General features: G+C 38.5%; 1 protein-coding gene across 2 annotated transcripts; it reads right to left on the reverse strand.

Annotated features, from left to right (window-relative positions):
• Window positions 1–371: 371 nt before the first annotated feature.
• On the reverse strand, window positions 372–13,267 carry rbm19 (RNA binding motif protein 19). 2 transcript variants are annotated; one of them, XM_036143657.1, is made up of 23 exons: window positions 13,104–13,267; window positions 12,843–13,025; window positions 12,624–12,737; window positions 11,037–11,078; window positions 9,850–10,093; window positions 9,468–9,679; window positions 9,332–9,391; window positions 9,147–9,225; window positions 8,956–9,027; window positions 8,399–8,611; window positions 8,177–8,307; window positions 6,341–6,468; window positions 6,150–6,246; window positions 5,938–6,048; window positions 5,658–5,858; window positions 4,698–4,766; window positions 4,452–4,610; window positions 4,289–4,349; window positions 1,444–1,523; window positions 1,286–1,341; window positions 1,064–1,180; window positions 866–971; window positions 372–748 (listed from the first exon to the last, which is right to left on the reverse strand). In XM_036143657.1, exons 1-23 carry the CDS (start codon window positions 13,137–13,139, stop codon window positions 542–544), a joined length of 2,778 nt encoding a protein of 925 aa, XP_035999550.1. In that variant the 5' UTR covers window positions 13,140–13,267; the 3' UTR covers window positions 372–541. The 2 variants fall into 2 exon arrangements, with proteins under 2 accessions (XP_035999550.1, XP_012719019.2); XM_012863565.3 differs by having other exon boundaries at window positions 4,452–4,591; window positions 4,697–4,766.
• Window positions 13,268–15,111: the final 1,844 nt, after the last annotated feature.

Genomic DNA, 15,111 nt, shown 5'->3' on the forward strand with positions numbered 1-15,111 from the left:
AAGAGAACTATAAAAACGGAAGGACAAGCAACAAAGCTGATGACAAATGATAGATCAAACTATAAAACAAACAGTGAAACAATAGAATGACCAGACAACAGGCCAAACAAAGAAAACAGAGTGAATGATGAAATGACAGAATAAAGTTATAGAATTAATGTTAAAGCATTAGAACACTAAAATGATAGACCAAGCCATTAAAAAAAGTTTGCTCGAGAAAATTATGTAACAAAACACTAAAAAGATAGAACAAGCTGTTAAAACACTAGATCAATGAAACAAGACGACGATAAAACAAGCAATAAAAAATGGCTTGATTGGAACTGATTCCTCACTGACGTCTGTTGGTAAAAAATACACAACACAAAAGATGAATCAACATGCAGAGATTTATGTAAAACTATTTATATTTTAAAAACATAATACAGTCACAGTAATTATTTTTGTACAATTACTGCAATATCATTCCATATTAGTTTATTTCTATTCAGGTCTGCTTGTTTTTCAGTCCAAATCTCTCATGTCCAGGATTAGGTGGACCTCAGTCTTCAACACCCCCGTCAGTTTCCATGGACTCAATAATTCCCTCCATAACTTCTGCCTTTCGTCTCTTCTTTGGTAGATCCCCATGAAAATGTTCGGCTGTTTTCCGTCTCAGTGTCTCCACTGTATCCTCGGCATCAGCCCATTCCAGGACAAGACGTCTCCCGTACAGATGGGTGCTGTGGCAAAGTGCAGCAAAGGCTTTCTGCAAGGAAGAGGAAAAAAACATTTATGAACAAGTTTACTATACTTAAGCAAATTCATCATTAAAATTCTTGAATTTCGCATCTGAGAATGCATAGAACAGAAAAGCAAAATAAACCTTTGCATCCTGTTTGGTGAGGAAATCAACAAAGGCAAAGCCCCGATGTTTCCCTGAGCCCGCTGCTTTCTTTGGAAGACGGACAGTCTTCAGCTCCCCAAATGTGCTGAAAATACGAGGAAAATAACCTTTGTCAAAACCTCCAAACAAGACAAGCACATTGAGAAATAAGGCGGTGAAGGGGTGTGGGAGTGGTACCAAAAGAGCTCTCGGATTTCCCTGACAGTCGCTTGGAAGGGAATGTTGCGCACAAGGATCTTGGAGCCGGTCTGCTTCTTCTCAGCTTGCTTCTGTCTGTGTGACACCTCCGTAGTCCTGCACACAGATGGGAAAAGGATTGAGTAATTAGCAACTTAGGGAATGTATCATTATGCAAACTTCATCTATTTTAAATATTCCCCAATGGAATGCACAACTTACTTTGTGGCTCTTTCTGAAATCTTCACCTCTAACTGGTGATCATCTACCATACAGTGCTACAGGAGTGTTGGAGGAGAGAGAGCACACACACATTAATCTAAATTAAGGCTGTGACGTTGACCAGAGGAAGTTCTTCACAGAGAATATAGTGTGGGTACCTGTAGTTGTCTCAGAGCCTTCCGTGCTCCCTCTGCTGTCTGATATTGGACAAAACCGTAACCCATGGACAACAGGTTACCTGCAAGTCCAAACAAGAGGTTACCTACTGGTATCGCTGAGGATCGGAACATTGATAATCAAAGCAGAAGATAAATATTGTACACAATGACAAATTACAAATACGAATGCTTGAAAAATAGAAAACCTGTAAAAAGAAATGTGTATTAAAATTGTTTGAAATATTGCAAATCTTTTAATCAACCAAAAAGAAATATATTTTAGAAGTGCCTCCAATAACATTTTTTCCTTGTGAAGTAAAATATTATGAATTTGTAATTTTCTGCCTGTTTTTCTAAAAGGTTCCTCACCGTGTCAGCAAAATAGATAAAAATAAATAAATAATAGAACCAGAAAACTCATGCAGAAAATCTGCTGGAGCCCACCGCTTGCACACAATGACGATGCATACTACCCAGACCCATAATCTAGGTTTTATTGCCAAGTTCAGCCTAAAATGTATCTGCTTTGATACATTTGATACATACAAGGCAAGGCAAGGCAAGGCAAATTTATTTATATAGCACAATTCAGTACAAAGACAATGCAAAGTGCTTTACATGATTAAAATATAGCAAAATAAAACAGAATAAGAGCAAGTAGGAATAAAATATAGAAAGAAAATAGAACAAAAAAGTGGTGATTCAGTTAACTAGGACAGTTGAAGGCAATTTTAAACAAATGTGTTTTTAATCTTGATTTAAAAGAACTCAGGCTTTCCGCACTTTTACAGTTTTCTGGAAGTTTGTTCCAGATAAGTGGAGCATAGGAACTAAATGCTGCTTCTCCGTGTTTAGTTCTGGTTCTAGGTATGCAGAGCAGGCTGGAGTCAGAAGACCTGAGTGGTCTGGATGGTTTATACGCTGATAACAAGTCTGTGATGTATTTAGGAGCTAAGCCATTTAAGGATTTATAGACTAACAGAAGTATTTTAAAGTCTATTCTCTGAGATATAGGGAGCCAGTGTAAGGACTTTAGAACTGGGGTGATGTGCTCTACTTTCTTAGTCTTAGTGAGGACGCGGGCAGCAGCGTTCTGGATCAGCTGCAGCTGTCTGATCCACTTTTTAGGCAGACCTGTAAAAACACCGTTGCAGTAATCAATTCGACTAAAAATAAACGCATGGATTAGTTTTTCTAGATCCTGCTGAGACATCAGTCCTTTAATCCTAGAAATGTTCTTCAAGTGATAGAAAGCCGACCTTGTAACTGTCTTTAGATGCTTTTGAAGGTTCAGGTCTGAGTCCATCACTACACCCAGGTTGCGGGCCTGATTAGTGGTTTTTAGCTGAAGCGACTGAAGCTGTGTGCTAACTTTTAATCTTTCCTCTATTGGTCCAAATATTATTACTTCAGTTTTGTTTTTATTCAATTGGAGAAAATTTTGGCACATCCACGTATTGATTTCTTCTAGGCATTTACTCAGTGCCTGAACTGGTCCATAGTCACCTGGTGACATGGTGATGTAGAGCTGTGTGTCGTCTGCATAGTTATGGTAGCTGATGTTGTTATTTTTTATTATATGGGCTAGAGGGAGCATGTAGATATTGAAGAGGAGGGGACCCAGAATAGACCCTTGGGGAACCCCAAATGCGATTTTTGTCCTCTCTGATGTAAAGTTACCTACTGATACAAAAAAGTCCCTGTCCTTTAAGTAGGATGTAAACCAGTTGAGTGCTGTACCAGAGAGGCCGACCCAGTTCTCCAGGCGTTCTAACAGAATGGAGTGATCGACAGTATCAAATGCTGCACTAAGGTCCAATAGTACCAGCACGGTGGTTCTTCCACAGTCTGTATTTATATGGATGTCATTAAACACCTTGATAAGGGCGGTCTCTGTACTGTGGTGAGCACGGAAACCTGACTGGAAAACGTCAAATCGGCTGGTCGTTGTTAAGAAGGTGTTTAATTGTTGAAATACAGCTTTTTCAATAATCTTACATACTAAGTTGATACATTACTTTAGTTTTTGGCACTTAAATTAGGAGACGTCTGTCCACAAACATACTAGCATTTGCAAATTTCCTTTCAATAGCAAGTTATATAAAATCACTACTAAATTTAGTTATTAAGCTCAGGATGGCTAATAAAATAGTATTAGCTACAATGTACTTAGCATGTCAGCTAACAATAAATAACGGCATATCCAAAGGCCCTTGCAACCCATATGGAATCGTCAGCTAAAATGTAAACATTAGCATGTTACCAATAAATAGCCATCATTGTCTACAAAGCTAAATTGGGTCTAATCTATGCTATCATTTATTTAACATGCTAGCATTATTCAAAATGGTACAGATGGTATTTAAGCAAAAAGAAGCTAGCATGAGCTGATATGCTAACAGCAGCTTATATGTAATCTTAGCTAAATGCTAAGGTAGGGCTTTCAAACTGAGGAACACTGTACCAATTGTCAGCATGTTAGTGGCAGCATCATGCTGGGGGACTACTACCAGTCACATTCATCCATTGCACAAAGTGGAAGGAATAATGGAGACGGGCGACAACCATGAAAAGTCTATGTAAGCTTCTGAACACGGCATGTACTGTGATGTAACCTCAGTCAATTTTAATGTAAATTCAAAAGTATTTCTATTTGTTCCAGCGGAATTTAATGTTTCACCCCCAAAGAGACCTTTAAAAGGCCTTTTATCTTTATTGATCAATCATTAAGATGGGGAGCTTACAGACAGGATCACTGTCGGGCTAAAGCATAAAAACCCTGTTTGTGTCAACTCAAATATCAATCAATCCTTCAAAGCAAGATTCAAGTCATAATGCAAAATACCTTTTTTATCTTTCTTCTTGGAAATGCTGCAAGACTTCACCTTTCCACATTTGGAGAAGATCTGCAATAAATAGCATGAAACATCTTAGATATTGCTCTGTTACTGTTTAATTTGTGAATGTGTGTGGGACTAAATTTAGCTGAAGTGTGAGAGATGACTGACCTCCTGTAGTTTCTCTTCTGTTGTGCTGAAATTTAGATTCTTAATGAAGAGTGTAGAACCTGGCACAGGTCCTTCTTCTTCTTCCTCTTCTTGCTCATCCTCCTCTTGCTTGCCCTCCTCCTTCACAGCCTCTTTTTTGGCTGATATGACATATTTTTCGTAACATTTCGTTAGGTAAATCCAATAAGTAATATGAAAAAAAAAAAAAAAATGTACAAAAAAAACAAATGTGTAAGTGCTTTTACCCGTTTCTGGATTGGCAGCTGTGAACACCCCAACAGGGGCCCACTCCAAATACAGTGGGACATGATGAAACTAGAGTTTAAGGGGGAAAAAAACACCAATTTTAATCTGTTTTGTTTTGATTTCATATGATTGACCAACATCAAGTAGCACAATTGACACAATTTAATTTTAAAATTCAGCCGAATGTAGTCTGATACCCGTGAATAAAACCCAGTGCAACTAACTGCCTGCAGAAGAAACCATATTAGTTGATAGAGTCCACCGGTGTGTAATTTAATCTCAGTATAAATGAGGCTGTTCTGATTAGGCCTTAGAGAACAGCTAATTAAAAAAAAAAAAAAAAAAAAAAAAAATCAGCCAAGAGGCCAATGGTAACTCTGGAGAAGCTGCATAGATACAAAGATCAGGTGGGAGAAACTGTAAACAGGGCAACTATTAGTCATATCCTCCACAAATCTGGACCTTATGGCAGACTAGTTAAAAAGAACGTTATAGTTGGAAAATATCCATAGCAAGTCCAGGTTAGAGTTTGCCACAAGACAATGTAGGGGACACAACAAACATGTGGAACAAGTTGCCCATGTCAGATGAGACCAAAACTGAACTTTTCAGCCAACAAGGATACTCCATATGTGGATGAAAACTGAATGAACTTCACTCGGTTCACACTATATTCGACATGGCAAGTGGTGGCAGCATCGCGCCGTGAGGTTGTGGTGGAGATATACCTCCAAAAAGTTGCAACTGAAATTTTCCCGATTTGCATTTACAAGATATTATTTTTTCTAAATAATTAGTAATCATTTTTCCACTTTACTATTATGCACCACTGCCTGAGAGCCTATTATATAAAAAAAAATTAAATACACACAGGTTTGATGTTGTACTGTAAAAAAATAAATAAAATTAGTAAAAAGGTTTAAGCCGCCTTTTTGCAGGGGCGCTATAGATGTCACTTGCCTTGCTATAAGCCAGCCTTGTGAAAGCTCGTTTGGCCTCGGTTGGCTCCAGGAACTCAATGATGGCGGTGAGTCCTGAAGGCGGCAGCAGCACTCGACCCAAAGAGCCGTGAGGCGAGAAAAGTTCCTCAAGCTCCGTCGTCGTCACTCCGACTGGGAGGTTTTTTACCAGGATCACAGATGTACTCCTCGCTGCTGCAGCCTGCACAAACATAACTAGGTTTTAACACACGATGTGTGGCTTAACTACACAGAATCTCTAAGTTTATTCTCCCAATTACTTGACTAAAGGAGTCTAGACAAACGCCGTTGTCCAGCAGGAACTGTCGGGTCTCCTGAACAATCTGAGTCTCTCCTAGAGCCATCCTCACTGCAACGCTTCCCTTTGACTCCTTTGGAAGATAATATAGAAAATGAGTTAGTTTACTAGTTTTGTTCATACAAAATAACAAAAATAATTCAGCATAAAAACCCCAGATGTAGGGTCACTCACGTGGTCCAAGACCAAGCTTTTCGTGGTGTTATATTTCTCAGCAATGGCATCGGCCACTGCACTTGTCCCCAAAAACAAAGTGTTCCAGTTGTGTGAGCTTGAAAGACAAAAGGAAATTAATAAGCAATTTAAAGCAGCAATACCACCCAAAAATGAAAAGAAAAAAAAAAATCTCATCTTATTACGCATACCTAGAACTTGAAGCTTTATTTTTAGCATCTTTCTGCCGTTTATACGATGAAGAGCCAGGACCACCAGATTCTGAGGAGTCTGGCTTTTCCTTCTTCACAGTGGAGGGAAGAACATGAAGCATTCGACCCTAAAATAAGAAAAACATAGCAAATTAGTCAGTTATGATGAACCCAGAGAAGATTGAAACAATATTTTTATAGAGCCAATATTGTAATTTAGAGGCAGAACCCCCCCTCCCAAAAAAAGCTATAAAACATAAAACCACAATTAGCATTTTTACACTTTTTCAATGCTGAAAAGCAATAATAAAATGCACTACACTAAAATAAAAAATCCTTAGAGACAACTTTCTAAAACAAACAGTATAATTATATATTGATGCATCATCTGCAAACATAAAATATGACATATGTCTGTAGTTCCTCTTCCAAGGAAAGATAGGCGAGCTTCATGAAGGTAATTAGGTCAAGATGGTGGATTTCTCCTCACACATCAGAAAACAGTCTTCAAGTTGGAAAAATGAAAAGCAACAAACTAAACCTGAGGAGCAAAAACCACAGTTTATGCTACACCAGATAGCTCTGGTGGAGTCAGCACCCAGACAGTAAAGGCCACCGAGAATAACATTTGCCAGTAAACAAAAACGCAATATTTTACTGTTTTTTTTTTTTTTTTACTTGTCAAGCTTCTGCTGACATTCAAGGACCCCATTACTTTTCTAGTGAATGTTGATATAATAAGTAGCACCTGTAGACTTTTTTCTCCAAACATGAGCCAAATGAATGACAGTATTTTGACTTTACTTGCAATCAACACATTTATAATTAGCTTGACGTTAACAGTAGTTCAGTTAAACCCTCACAAAAAAAAAACACCGATTATGTGCTGAAAAGTGAGACTTTCACACTGCAAAAAGGGAACTAAAAATAAGTAAAATGTTCTTGAAAAGAATGCATTTACCCTTGATTTGAGCAGGTAATTAAGATTATTTGCCAATGGAATGAGTATTTTTACCCTTAAAATAAGATAATTAGATATACTGCACTTGAAATAAGATGATGGAGATGAATTGTTCCTATTTTAAGTGCTAAAATCTTATTCCATTGGCAAATAGTCTTATTTACCTGCTCAAATCAAGGGCAAATGCATTCATTTCAAGAAAATTTTCCTTGTTTTTAGTTCTATTTTTGCAGTGCAGCTGCCTCCGTTCACTGTGTTTTACATATTCACGGCACGAGTAGAAGAGTCTGCATCCATCAGAGCAACAATGCTGGCCAGGAAAGGAGGAGATATTGTCCCTAAATTCTCATTTAACCCAGCTTCATTCTGCTCACTAAATAATTTCCTATAAAAATCTTCACCCTATGACCTCATATTCAAGCTGAAGACTCAACCATCACCATTATCGTCTTGTGGGAAACCATTTTATGCTTTGTGGCTTGAGCTCAGTGTTCTCTATGCGTCGTCGTTTCTCTGCCACCTTTAGTTTGGTTTTCTGCCGACGTTTTTATGTTTCATACTTTCTCAAACATATTCCTCAGCTTTAGACATGGAAGTGAATGTAACCATGACGAGTTGCTACCCTGTTGACAACTAAATTTTATCATGTAAATTTTATCCTGTAATTTACTTTATCCTGTAATCTACTGCAATTCACTGTAATTTTCAAGCTGTATGCAAACGAAATTTCGTTTTGTACGCACTCTATGCATACAAAATGACAAATAAAGTTGTCTAAGTCTAACTGAACAGAAATCTGTAAAAAAAATAGGCGATATACACTTTAATGTAAAAGAAGTCCTGTACATTTTTAAAAAGAGTGAGAAACAAATTACCTGAAATATATGTCCGTCCAATTTTGAAAGGGCTACCACAGCATTTTCTGGTATCATGTAGGTAACAAAAGCAAATCCCTTTGGCTTCTTGGTCAGGTTGTCGATAGGAAAGAGCAGCTCCGATAAAGGACCTGTAAAGAATGAAGAACATCAGTATGAGGCGAAATAATTTGCAGGGAAAAACAAAATCATTGTATTTGTCCTGCTTGTTCTTTAACTCACCGTATTTAGTAGAAAGCTCTTTGATCTCTTCTTCTGTGCAGGTGTAAGGAAGGTTTCTGATGAAGAGTCGACCGGACTCTGAGACATCCTCCTCCTCCTCGTCCTCCTTCAGCGTCCTGGTGAAGTTTCGGTCGATTTCTTTGTCGTTTTTGTTCCTCTTGCTTTTTGCCCCCGAAGAAGAATCGACGCGGAAGACCTCGATGTAACGACCCCCTGAAAAAACAAGTGCCGTCCGCTGTTAAACCAGGACTACGTTCAGATAAAACCGGTGCACAGTCACAAGAAAACTCATGTTAGTGTTCAGTCATGTCAGAAAATCAGGACACCCTTCAACAGCTTTTGTTTTTTTCTTCACTTATAGAGACATGATATCAATTTAAACAACACTAGGAAATTCACAGGATCCAGAGGGGCCAAATTACTGGAACCTGTGTTTTTTTGTCTTTAATAAAGGCCGCCAATGCCACCTGTTCCTACATTGGCAATAAAAAGGGATTACTATGATCGTAACAGTTCTAAATTACTTCATATTCCTCATTTGGTTACTGGTTTCTTACCTATGTAGTCTTTCGTCTTCTTCAAAGCCTTCGCCACCTCCTCTTCAGAGCGCACGTCCACATACACGTAACCTAAAAGCAGCCACATGTAGCTTGTTTTGACATACTGACGTTTACGTCGTTTGAAGTGAGACCGCATATAGATGAGTGTTAAATGCTTAACATTCACAATAAAACACTTATAGTAGCACCTGTTCTGTTTCCACTGTCGTTCTTCCCGATCCGGATAGCTGCGGGCTTCAGCGGAGTCATGAACTCTCGGATTTGTTGCTAACAGAGTTTCAAGAGAAAAAAAAAAAAAAACATAAATAAAGAGAATTAATAAATGTGTTATGTTTTTAAAGCAGGGCATCCTCCCTGAAGAGGTTTAACTCACCTCTTTCACGTTAAACGGGACCCCTCTTAGCTTCACCGTGAACTCTGTCACCGGCTCCATCTGAGCAAACAGATGTGGATGTGAACAAAAACATACAACCAAATTAAATTAAAGGTTCAGTGTTAACTAGACGTACCTCCTGTTTGACACCCTGTTTCTTATTCCCAGAGGAAGCTTTAGGCTTTGAGACGTTTTCTCGTTCACCGCTCTCATAGGCGCTGTCTCCGTGCTGAGTGGGACCATCGTCTTTCTCGTCATCGGCTTCATCCTCTTCATCACTCTCCTCCATAGTTTGCGCCACCTTGGAGCGCAGGTAGTCCATATCTGACAGGCCAGACTTCAGGGCTTCTTTAGAGGCAAATGAAAACAACATGTTCAAATTCTTTATGATTATTATGCCGGTTTTCTTGTGCCACATTCAGCTGTTTAAAGATATTCACTGTTGCATAACAACTTTTGGATTATTTGTACTAAATTTCAGAAGGGTAAAGGATTAAAAGAAAGACTAGAAAACCAACCCTCTTTTTTATCATCATCATCATCATCATCGTCCTCCTCCTCCTCCTTTTCCATTTCATTCTCTGACTCGTCGGAATCAAAGTTGAGATAATCATCAGAGGTTGGCTTTTTCTTCTTCTTTTTCTCTTTCTGTATATTATCACGGTTATCCAGATCCGGAGCCATGTCATTTGTCCAGGTCTTGGCTTGGCTGCGGTTCTGATACACTGACAGAAACTCGTTAAATCCTTCTTCTTTCTCCAGCTGACAGGAAAGTGAACACAGAAGGAGTTATTCTAACAAAAACAGCGACAAAAGAGCCACCAAGACAAATACTAAAAAACAAAACAAAAGATATTTTTGTGACTGCTAAAATACCACTACTACTAACAATTATTTGAAATAATCTGAAATCTATAGGTCTAAAGAGATCTAAAATCTAGAAGTAACAAAAGTAGCCTAAAATGTGGCATTTCATTATTATTTTTAACACAGCTATGCATCGTTAGCTATATGAAACTACAGGCTGCTGGAGCTGTTGAAAGAAGTTAGTAGGAAATAACAGATTCATAGACATTATGGACGTCAGAAAGATGACATACACAGATCTGGACAAAGGGGACTGATAAATAAAACGGGTCAGTAACGCTCACTAGACTGGGACTATCAAAGAACACCCAAATGGCGACACGTCTTCCACTGACGTCATGTGAGAAAGTGTGAAGCCCCTTGCATGGGAGTGTATCTAGATTCTATTAAATGTGATGTAACCTCCGGGCTCTAAGCCTCTATCACCTTTCCAGTGTCGAACCTTTAAAGAGTCTCAGAACTGATCTGTACCATTTCTATGGCTTTAGATTAAATGTGTTAAAGTGTAGTTTCTGTTTCAAGACTCATTTCCTACTAATTAAGTTATCTAATTAATGAAGACCGCTCCAGCATTCAATGGACAGTTCGCCAGTCTATCGCAGAGACAACCAACAATTCTCGCACACAGGCACCAGCACCCCTCGCTACCTCATAAGGGATAGACGTGTTAGAAAATGGATGGATGGATGGATGGAAGACGGCTTCTCCAGAGTAAAGGATGGGGCAATGAACAGAGGTGACTAACAGCCAACAGGAGGTGGTCATCATTAACAACATTACTGTAGTAGTTTAACAGGAGTTAAACTCAGCTGTTTTTTTTGTTTTATTTTTTACTTACATTTCCCAGTGCACTGCTGGTTTCCTTTTTCCCCGTCTTTTTCTGAATTTGAAAACAAAATCAAACACACAAAAACATACAGTACAGTTCCATCCATTAGTAAATGGCAGGTTAAGACAAAAATAAGCCAAAAACTATTATTTTCTTCCCTTTTATTAAATGCATCAAAACTGAAAACTTGCACTTTGTTTTGAGTTTAGTAAAAAAAAAAAAAAAAAAAAAAAAAAAAAAAAAAAAAAAAAAAGGCAAACAGTTTTGAAACATATTCTGTGAAACATTGTTTTCTATTTGTTTGAAACCATTTCCTCTTTAAAAAACGCTTTTTTTTTTATTAAAAACGATGACACTTGTTATATTTAAACATTGTTAATGTTAATGATTGCTAATGAAAACTAAGTCAAGTTTACTTACTCAAAATCTAAATATTACATAAGGTAAAAACAAACAACTGGATTTTTGCATGAATTATTGCACAACAAAGTGCAGCATCAAAGCAATCAACCTGTGGCTCTCCTAAGTTGTTCAGGAAGTCCGGGTTGTTTTAATTGCGGCCTTCAGCTCGTCTGCATTATTGGGGCTTGTGTCTCGTCTTTCATTCTGAGAATAATCCAGATCATTTGTGGGGTTTAGGTTTGTTCAAGCACAGTGAAAGCTTGGCCATTAAAGCAAGTTTTGCTTGCTTTGGCAGTGAGGACAGGCACTGAGTCCTGTTGGGAAATGAAGTTGGCGCCTCCATGAAGCTCGTCAGCAGAGGAAGGCTTGAAGTGTTCTAAAATGTCCTTAAGGATGGCTGCACTTAATTTGGACTTCATAAAACACAATTAACCCATAGCAGCAGATCAGATGCCCCCTTAAATCATCACTGACTGGAGACTTCATACAACATTCTGTTCCTTCCCACTCTTCTCACAGACTCTGGGGCCCTGACTTCCAAATGCAACGCATAATATACTTTCCTCTGGAAATAATCAAGCCCTTTTCTCCTTAGTCCAGCTAAGACACTCCTGATGTCTGTGATTCAGGGCTGGTTTAACAACAGGTCCATCACGGTTGTGTGGTGGCTCTTGCCTCCAGCTTTTTCCATCCCATCAAGGCAGAAGATACTCATGTTACTTGTTCTCCTTTGTCTACCGCACATTTTCCTTACATTCAACTTTTCATTAACATGGTCAGATTTTACACTCTGACGAGCCATGCTTTTTTTTTTTAACAATGACCTTTACTTACATCTGGACTTTATTTAACTATGAACCAAAATTGGCAGAAAAAAAAAAGCACTTGAACTATATCACTCTGGACATGATGAATCTATGTACGTTTTAGGTTTCACTTTCTGAACTGAACTACTGAAACAAATTACCTCTTTGATTATCTTCTGGTCTATTAAAGGTGCACCCATAGTTTTTAACAAAACTATGTAACAGAGATTAGCGATTAAAGCCAAAGATGGCATGTCAGAAGCTGCAGAAATTGAATGAAAAGTTGGCAGTGAAAGCCCGATCAGTGCATCTGTAATACCCCTGACACCAGATTGAGGTTTTTCTCCAGATTACAGCCTAAAAATGCTCGGGGTTGCTCCCCTCTTACCTTTTTGCTGTCTGTGGGAGCAGCAGCAGAGGCTTTGCTCTGCTCTGATTTCTGAGAGTGTTTACTCCAGGCTTTTCCTTTTGTGGGATCTCCAAACGCTTTGCACATCTCCACCTAAACGCAGACGAGCACAGCGAGAGCTTGAATTAATAAAAAGAAAAAAAAAAACACAACAACCCTACAACGATCTGCGGGTTTCGGCGTTGATGGGAATCGCACCGTTACTCTAGAAGTGTCCACGAAGCTCTTGTTGAAATGCGTCAGCGCTCTGCTCGCGTCCTCCTCGGATTTAAAGCCCACAAAGCCGAACTTTCTGAACTTTCCCTCTTTGGTGAACTTCAGAGAGCAGTCGGTCACCGTGCCGAAGGCAGCGAACATCGACCTGAACCTCTCCTCCTTCATCTGAGCGCAAGAAAACATCTTTAGAAGACCTGCAGCTGTTTTTTTTATCCATGTTTACCAGAGCCGATTCTTACTTACCCCATTAGGGAGGTTTTTAACGATGAGTCTCGACATGGTTGTGTTGGCTGTAAATCCACTAAAGCAGCAGGATTGACGGTATTAAATAAACGTCAACAAACCAGCGTGGACAGAGCTCCTACAGCGCCATATTGACATGAGGAGGAACATCTTCTTCCTTTTCTAGTATTCTCTGGTTCGGTGGCGATTACCGCCACCTATTGGCCTTAAGGGCGCACTGCAGTCTCCACGAGCGCGATTCCAGAAAACAAATCCACTTTTTTTTGGGTCTTCCAAATCCTTCAGCTCTTCAACTCTTGATCTTATTCTATTAATTTTTAATTTAAACTGTATTGATACAGATTGTCTCACTGAGATCTCATTCACAATGGAGACTTGTTTTAATACTACAAAAACAACAAGAAAGGGTTACAAACACATTAACCATACCAATTATTAAAACATTTGTTTAAATTAAAATAAGTTAATTATTTTACTGGATTTTGTATTTCTGTTCAGGTTGTTGCCCCATATATTTCATGTAGATGGCGAGTTAAATATGGCCTGAAGATATTCTGTCTGCTGTGTTGAGATCTCCTCTTCATCACTCAACCAAACATGCAATTTAACACTACGATTACTTATTTTATTCTAACATTTTATTGATGTTTGATGGTGGTTTTTGGACTGACGTATTTTAGAGGTTTTGGTGCAGAGATTGTCAATATATGATTGGTCTTTACTTGGCTACAAGGCAACTTTTCCTGCAAGGAAAATGTCAAAGGGGAAGTTAACTTTTTTTACTGTAATTGACTCTATATTGGAGTGACTCAGTCTTTTCTTTCTTGTCTGCAGCTGGTTCAAAATGCTGTCGCTCATCTTTTAACAAGTACTCCAAAAACAGGGCATATTACACCTGTTTTGGCCTCACTCCATCGGCTCCCAGTTCATTTCAGAGTTCAATTCTTATTTTTGTTTTTATGTGTTTGAATGACCTTGCCTCTCTGAGCTTCTTCATCCACACTTGCCCTCTTGGCCCCTTCAGGTCAGCTGAACTGCCTCTCCTGGAGGTACCAAGGTCTAAGAGGAAGCTCAGAGGAGGCAGGTCCTTTTCTATGGTTGGTCCTCAATGGTGGAATAACCTGTCCCTGCACATAAGAGAGGCTCCTTCACCTCCTACCTTTAAAACTTGGCTTAAACGTACCATTATACTTTGCCTTTTAGCGAGGCTTAGTGTTAAATTGGTTTTAGTTTTTCTTTTAAGTGTGTTAATGCAATATCTTTTTAGTTTTTTAATGGATTTGCTATAGTTTGTAGCTATGTACAGCACTTTGTTTGCTATCGGCCCATTCTGGGGCTTAAAGACAGTTGGACAACCTGTCTGTTCATAATTTTGATCCTGACCCAAAAAACTGCAAACAGCTTGTAACGACATGGTTCTAAAAGAAAGAGGATTTATCTACAGCTTGAGTTTTTAGTGTATCTCTCATCGTATTAGATGTAAACTGAACTACCTATGGCACCTGCTTTCTGAGAACTTGTTCCTCAACACCAGTAGCACACCGATTAGTTAATTTTTCCTGCTAAGTGAAGCTCATCGTTTCAGTCAGGTGCTAGTCTGAGCCCCAGAGCCTAAGACAGTTCAAAACCTGACTGTACAACTATTTCAGGAGGTTTTTCTTCAAGCTTATTCTGTCAAAAGAGTCAATAGGTAGCTGATTACATGTCCTGTCAAATTATTATAACTGTTCTACACTGAAGTCAGATTGAGCTTCATTCTGCAAGTTTGTGCACACAGACTGAGGACTGAATATATATATATATATATATATATGTATATATATATATATATATATATATATATATATATATATATATAGATAGATAGATAGATAGATAGATAGATAGATAGATAGATAGATAGATAGATAGATAGATAGATAGATAGATGTAAAACACACACACTTGTGCTCTTACAATAAAGAAAGTATTGATCTTGATAAGAACAATAATTGGACCCAGTTGTGTG

This window comes from Fundulus heteroclitus, chromosome 12, assembly GCF_011125445.2.
Source record: "Fundulus heteroclitus isolate FHET01 chromosome 12, MU-UCD_Fhet_4.1, whole genome shotgun sequence".
In the NCBI taxonomy this organism is placed as follows: domain Eukaryota; kingdom Metazoa; phylum Chordata; class Actinopteri; order Cyprinodontiformes; family Fundulidae; genus Fundulus; species Fundulus heteroclitus.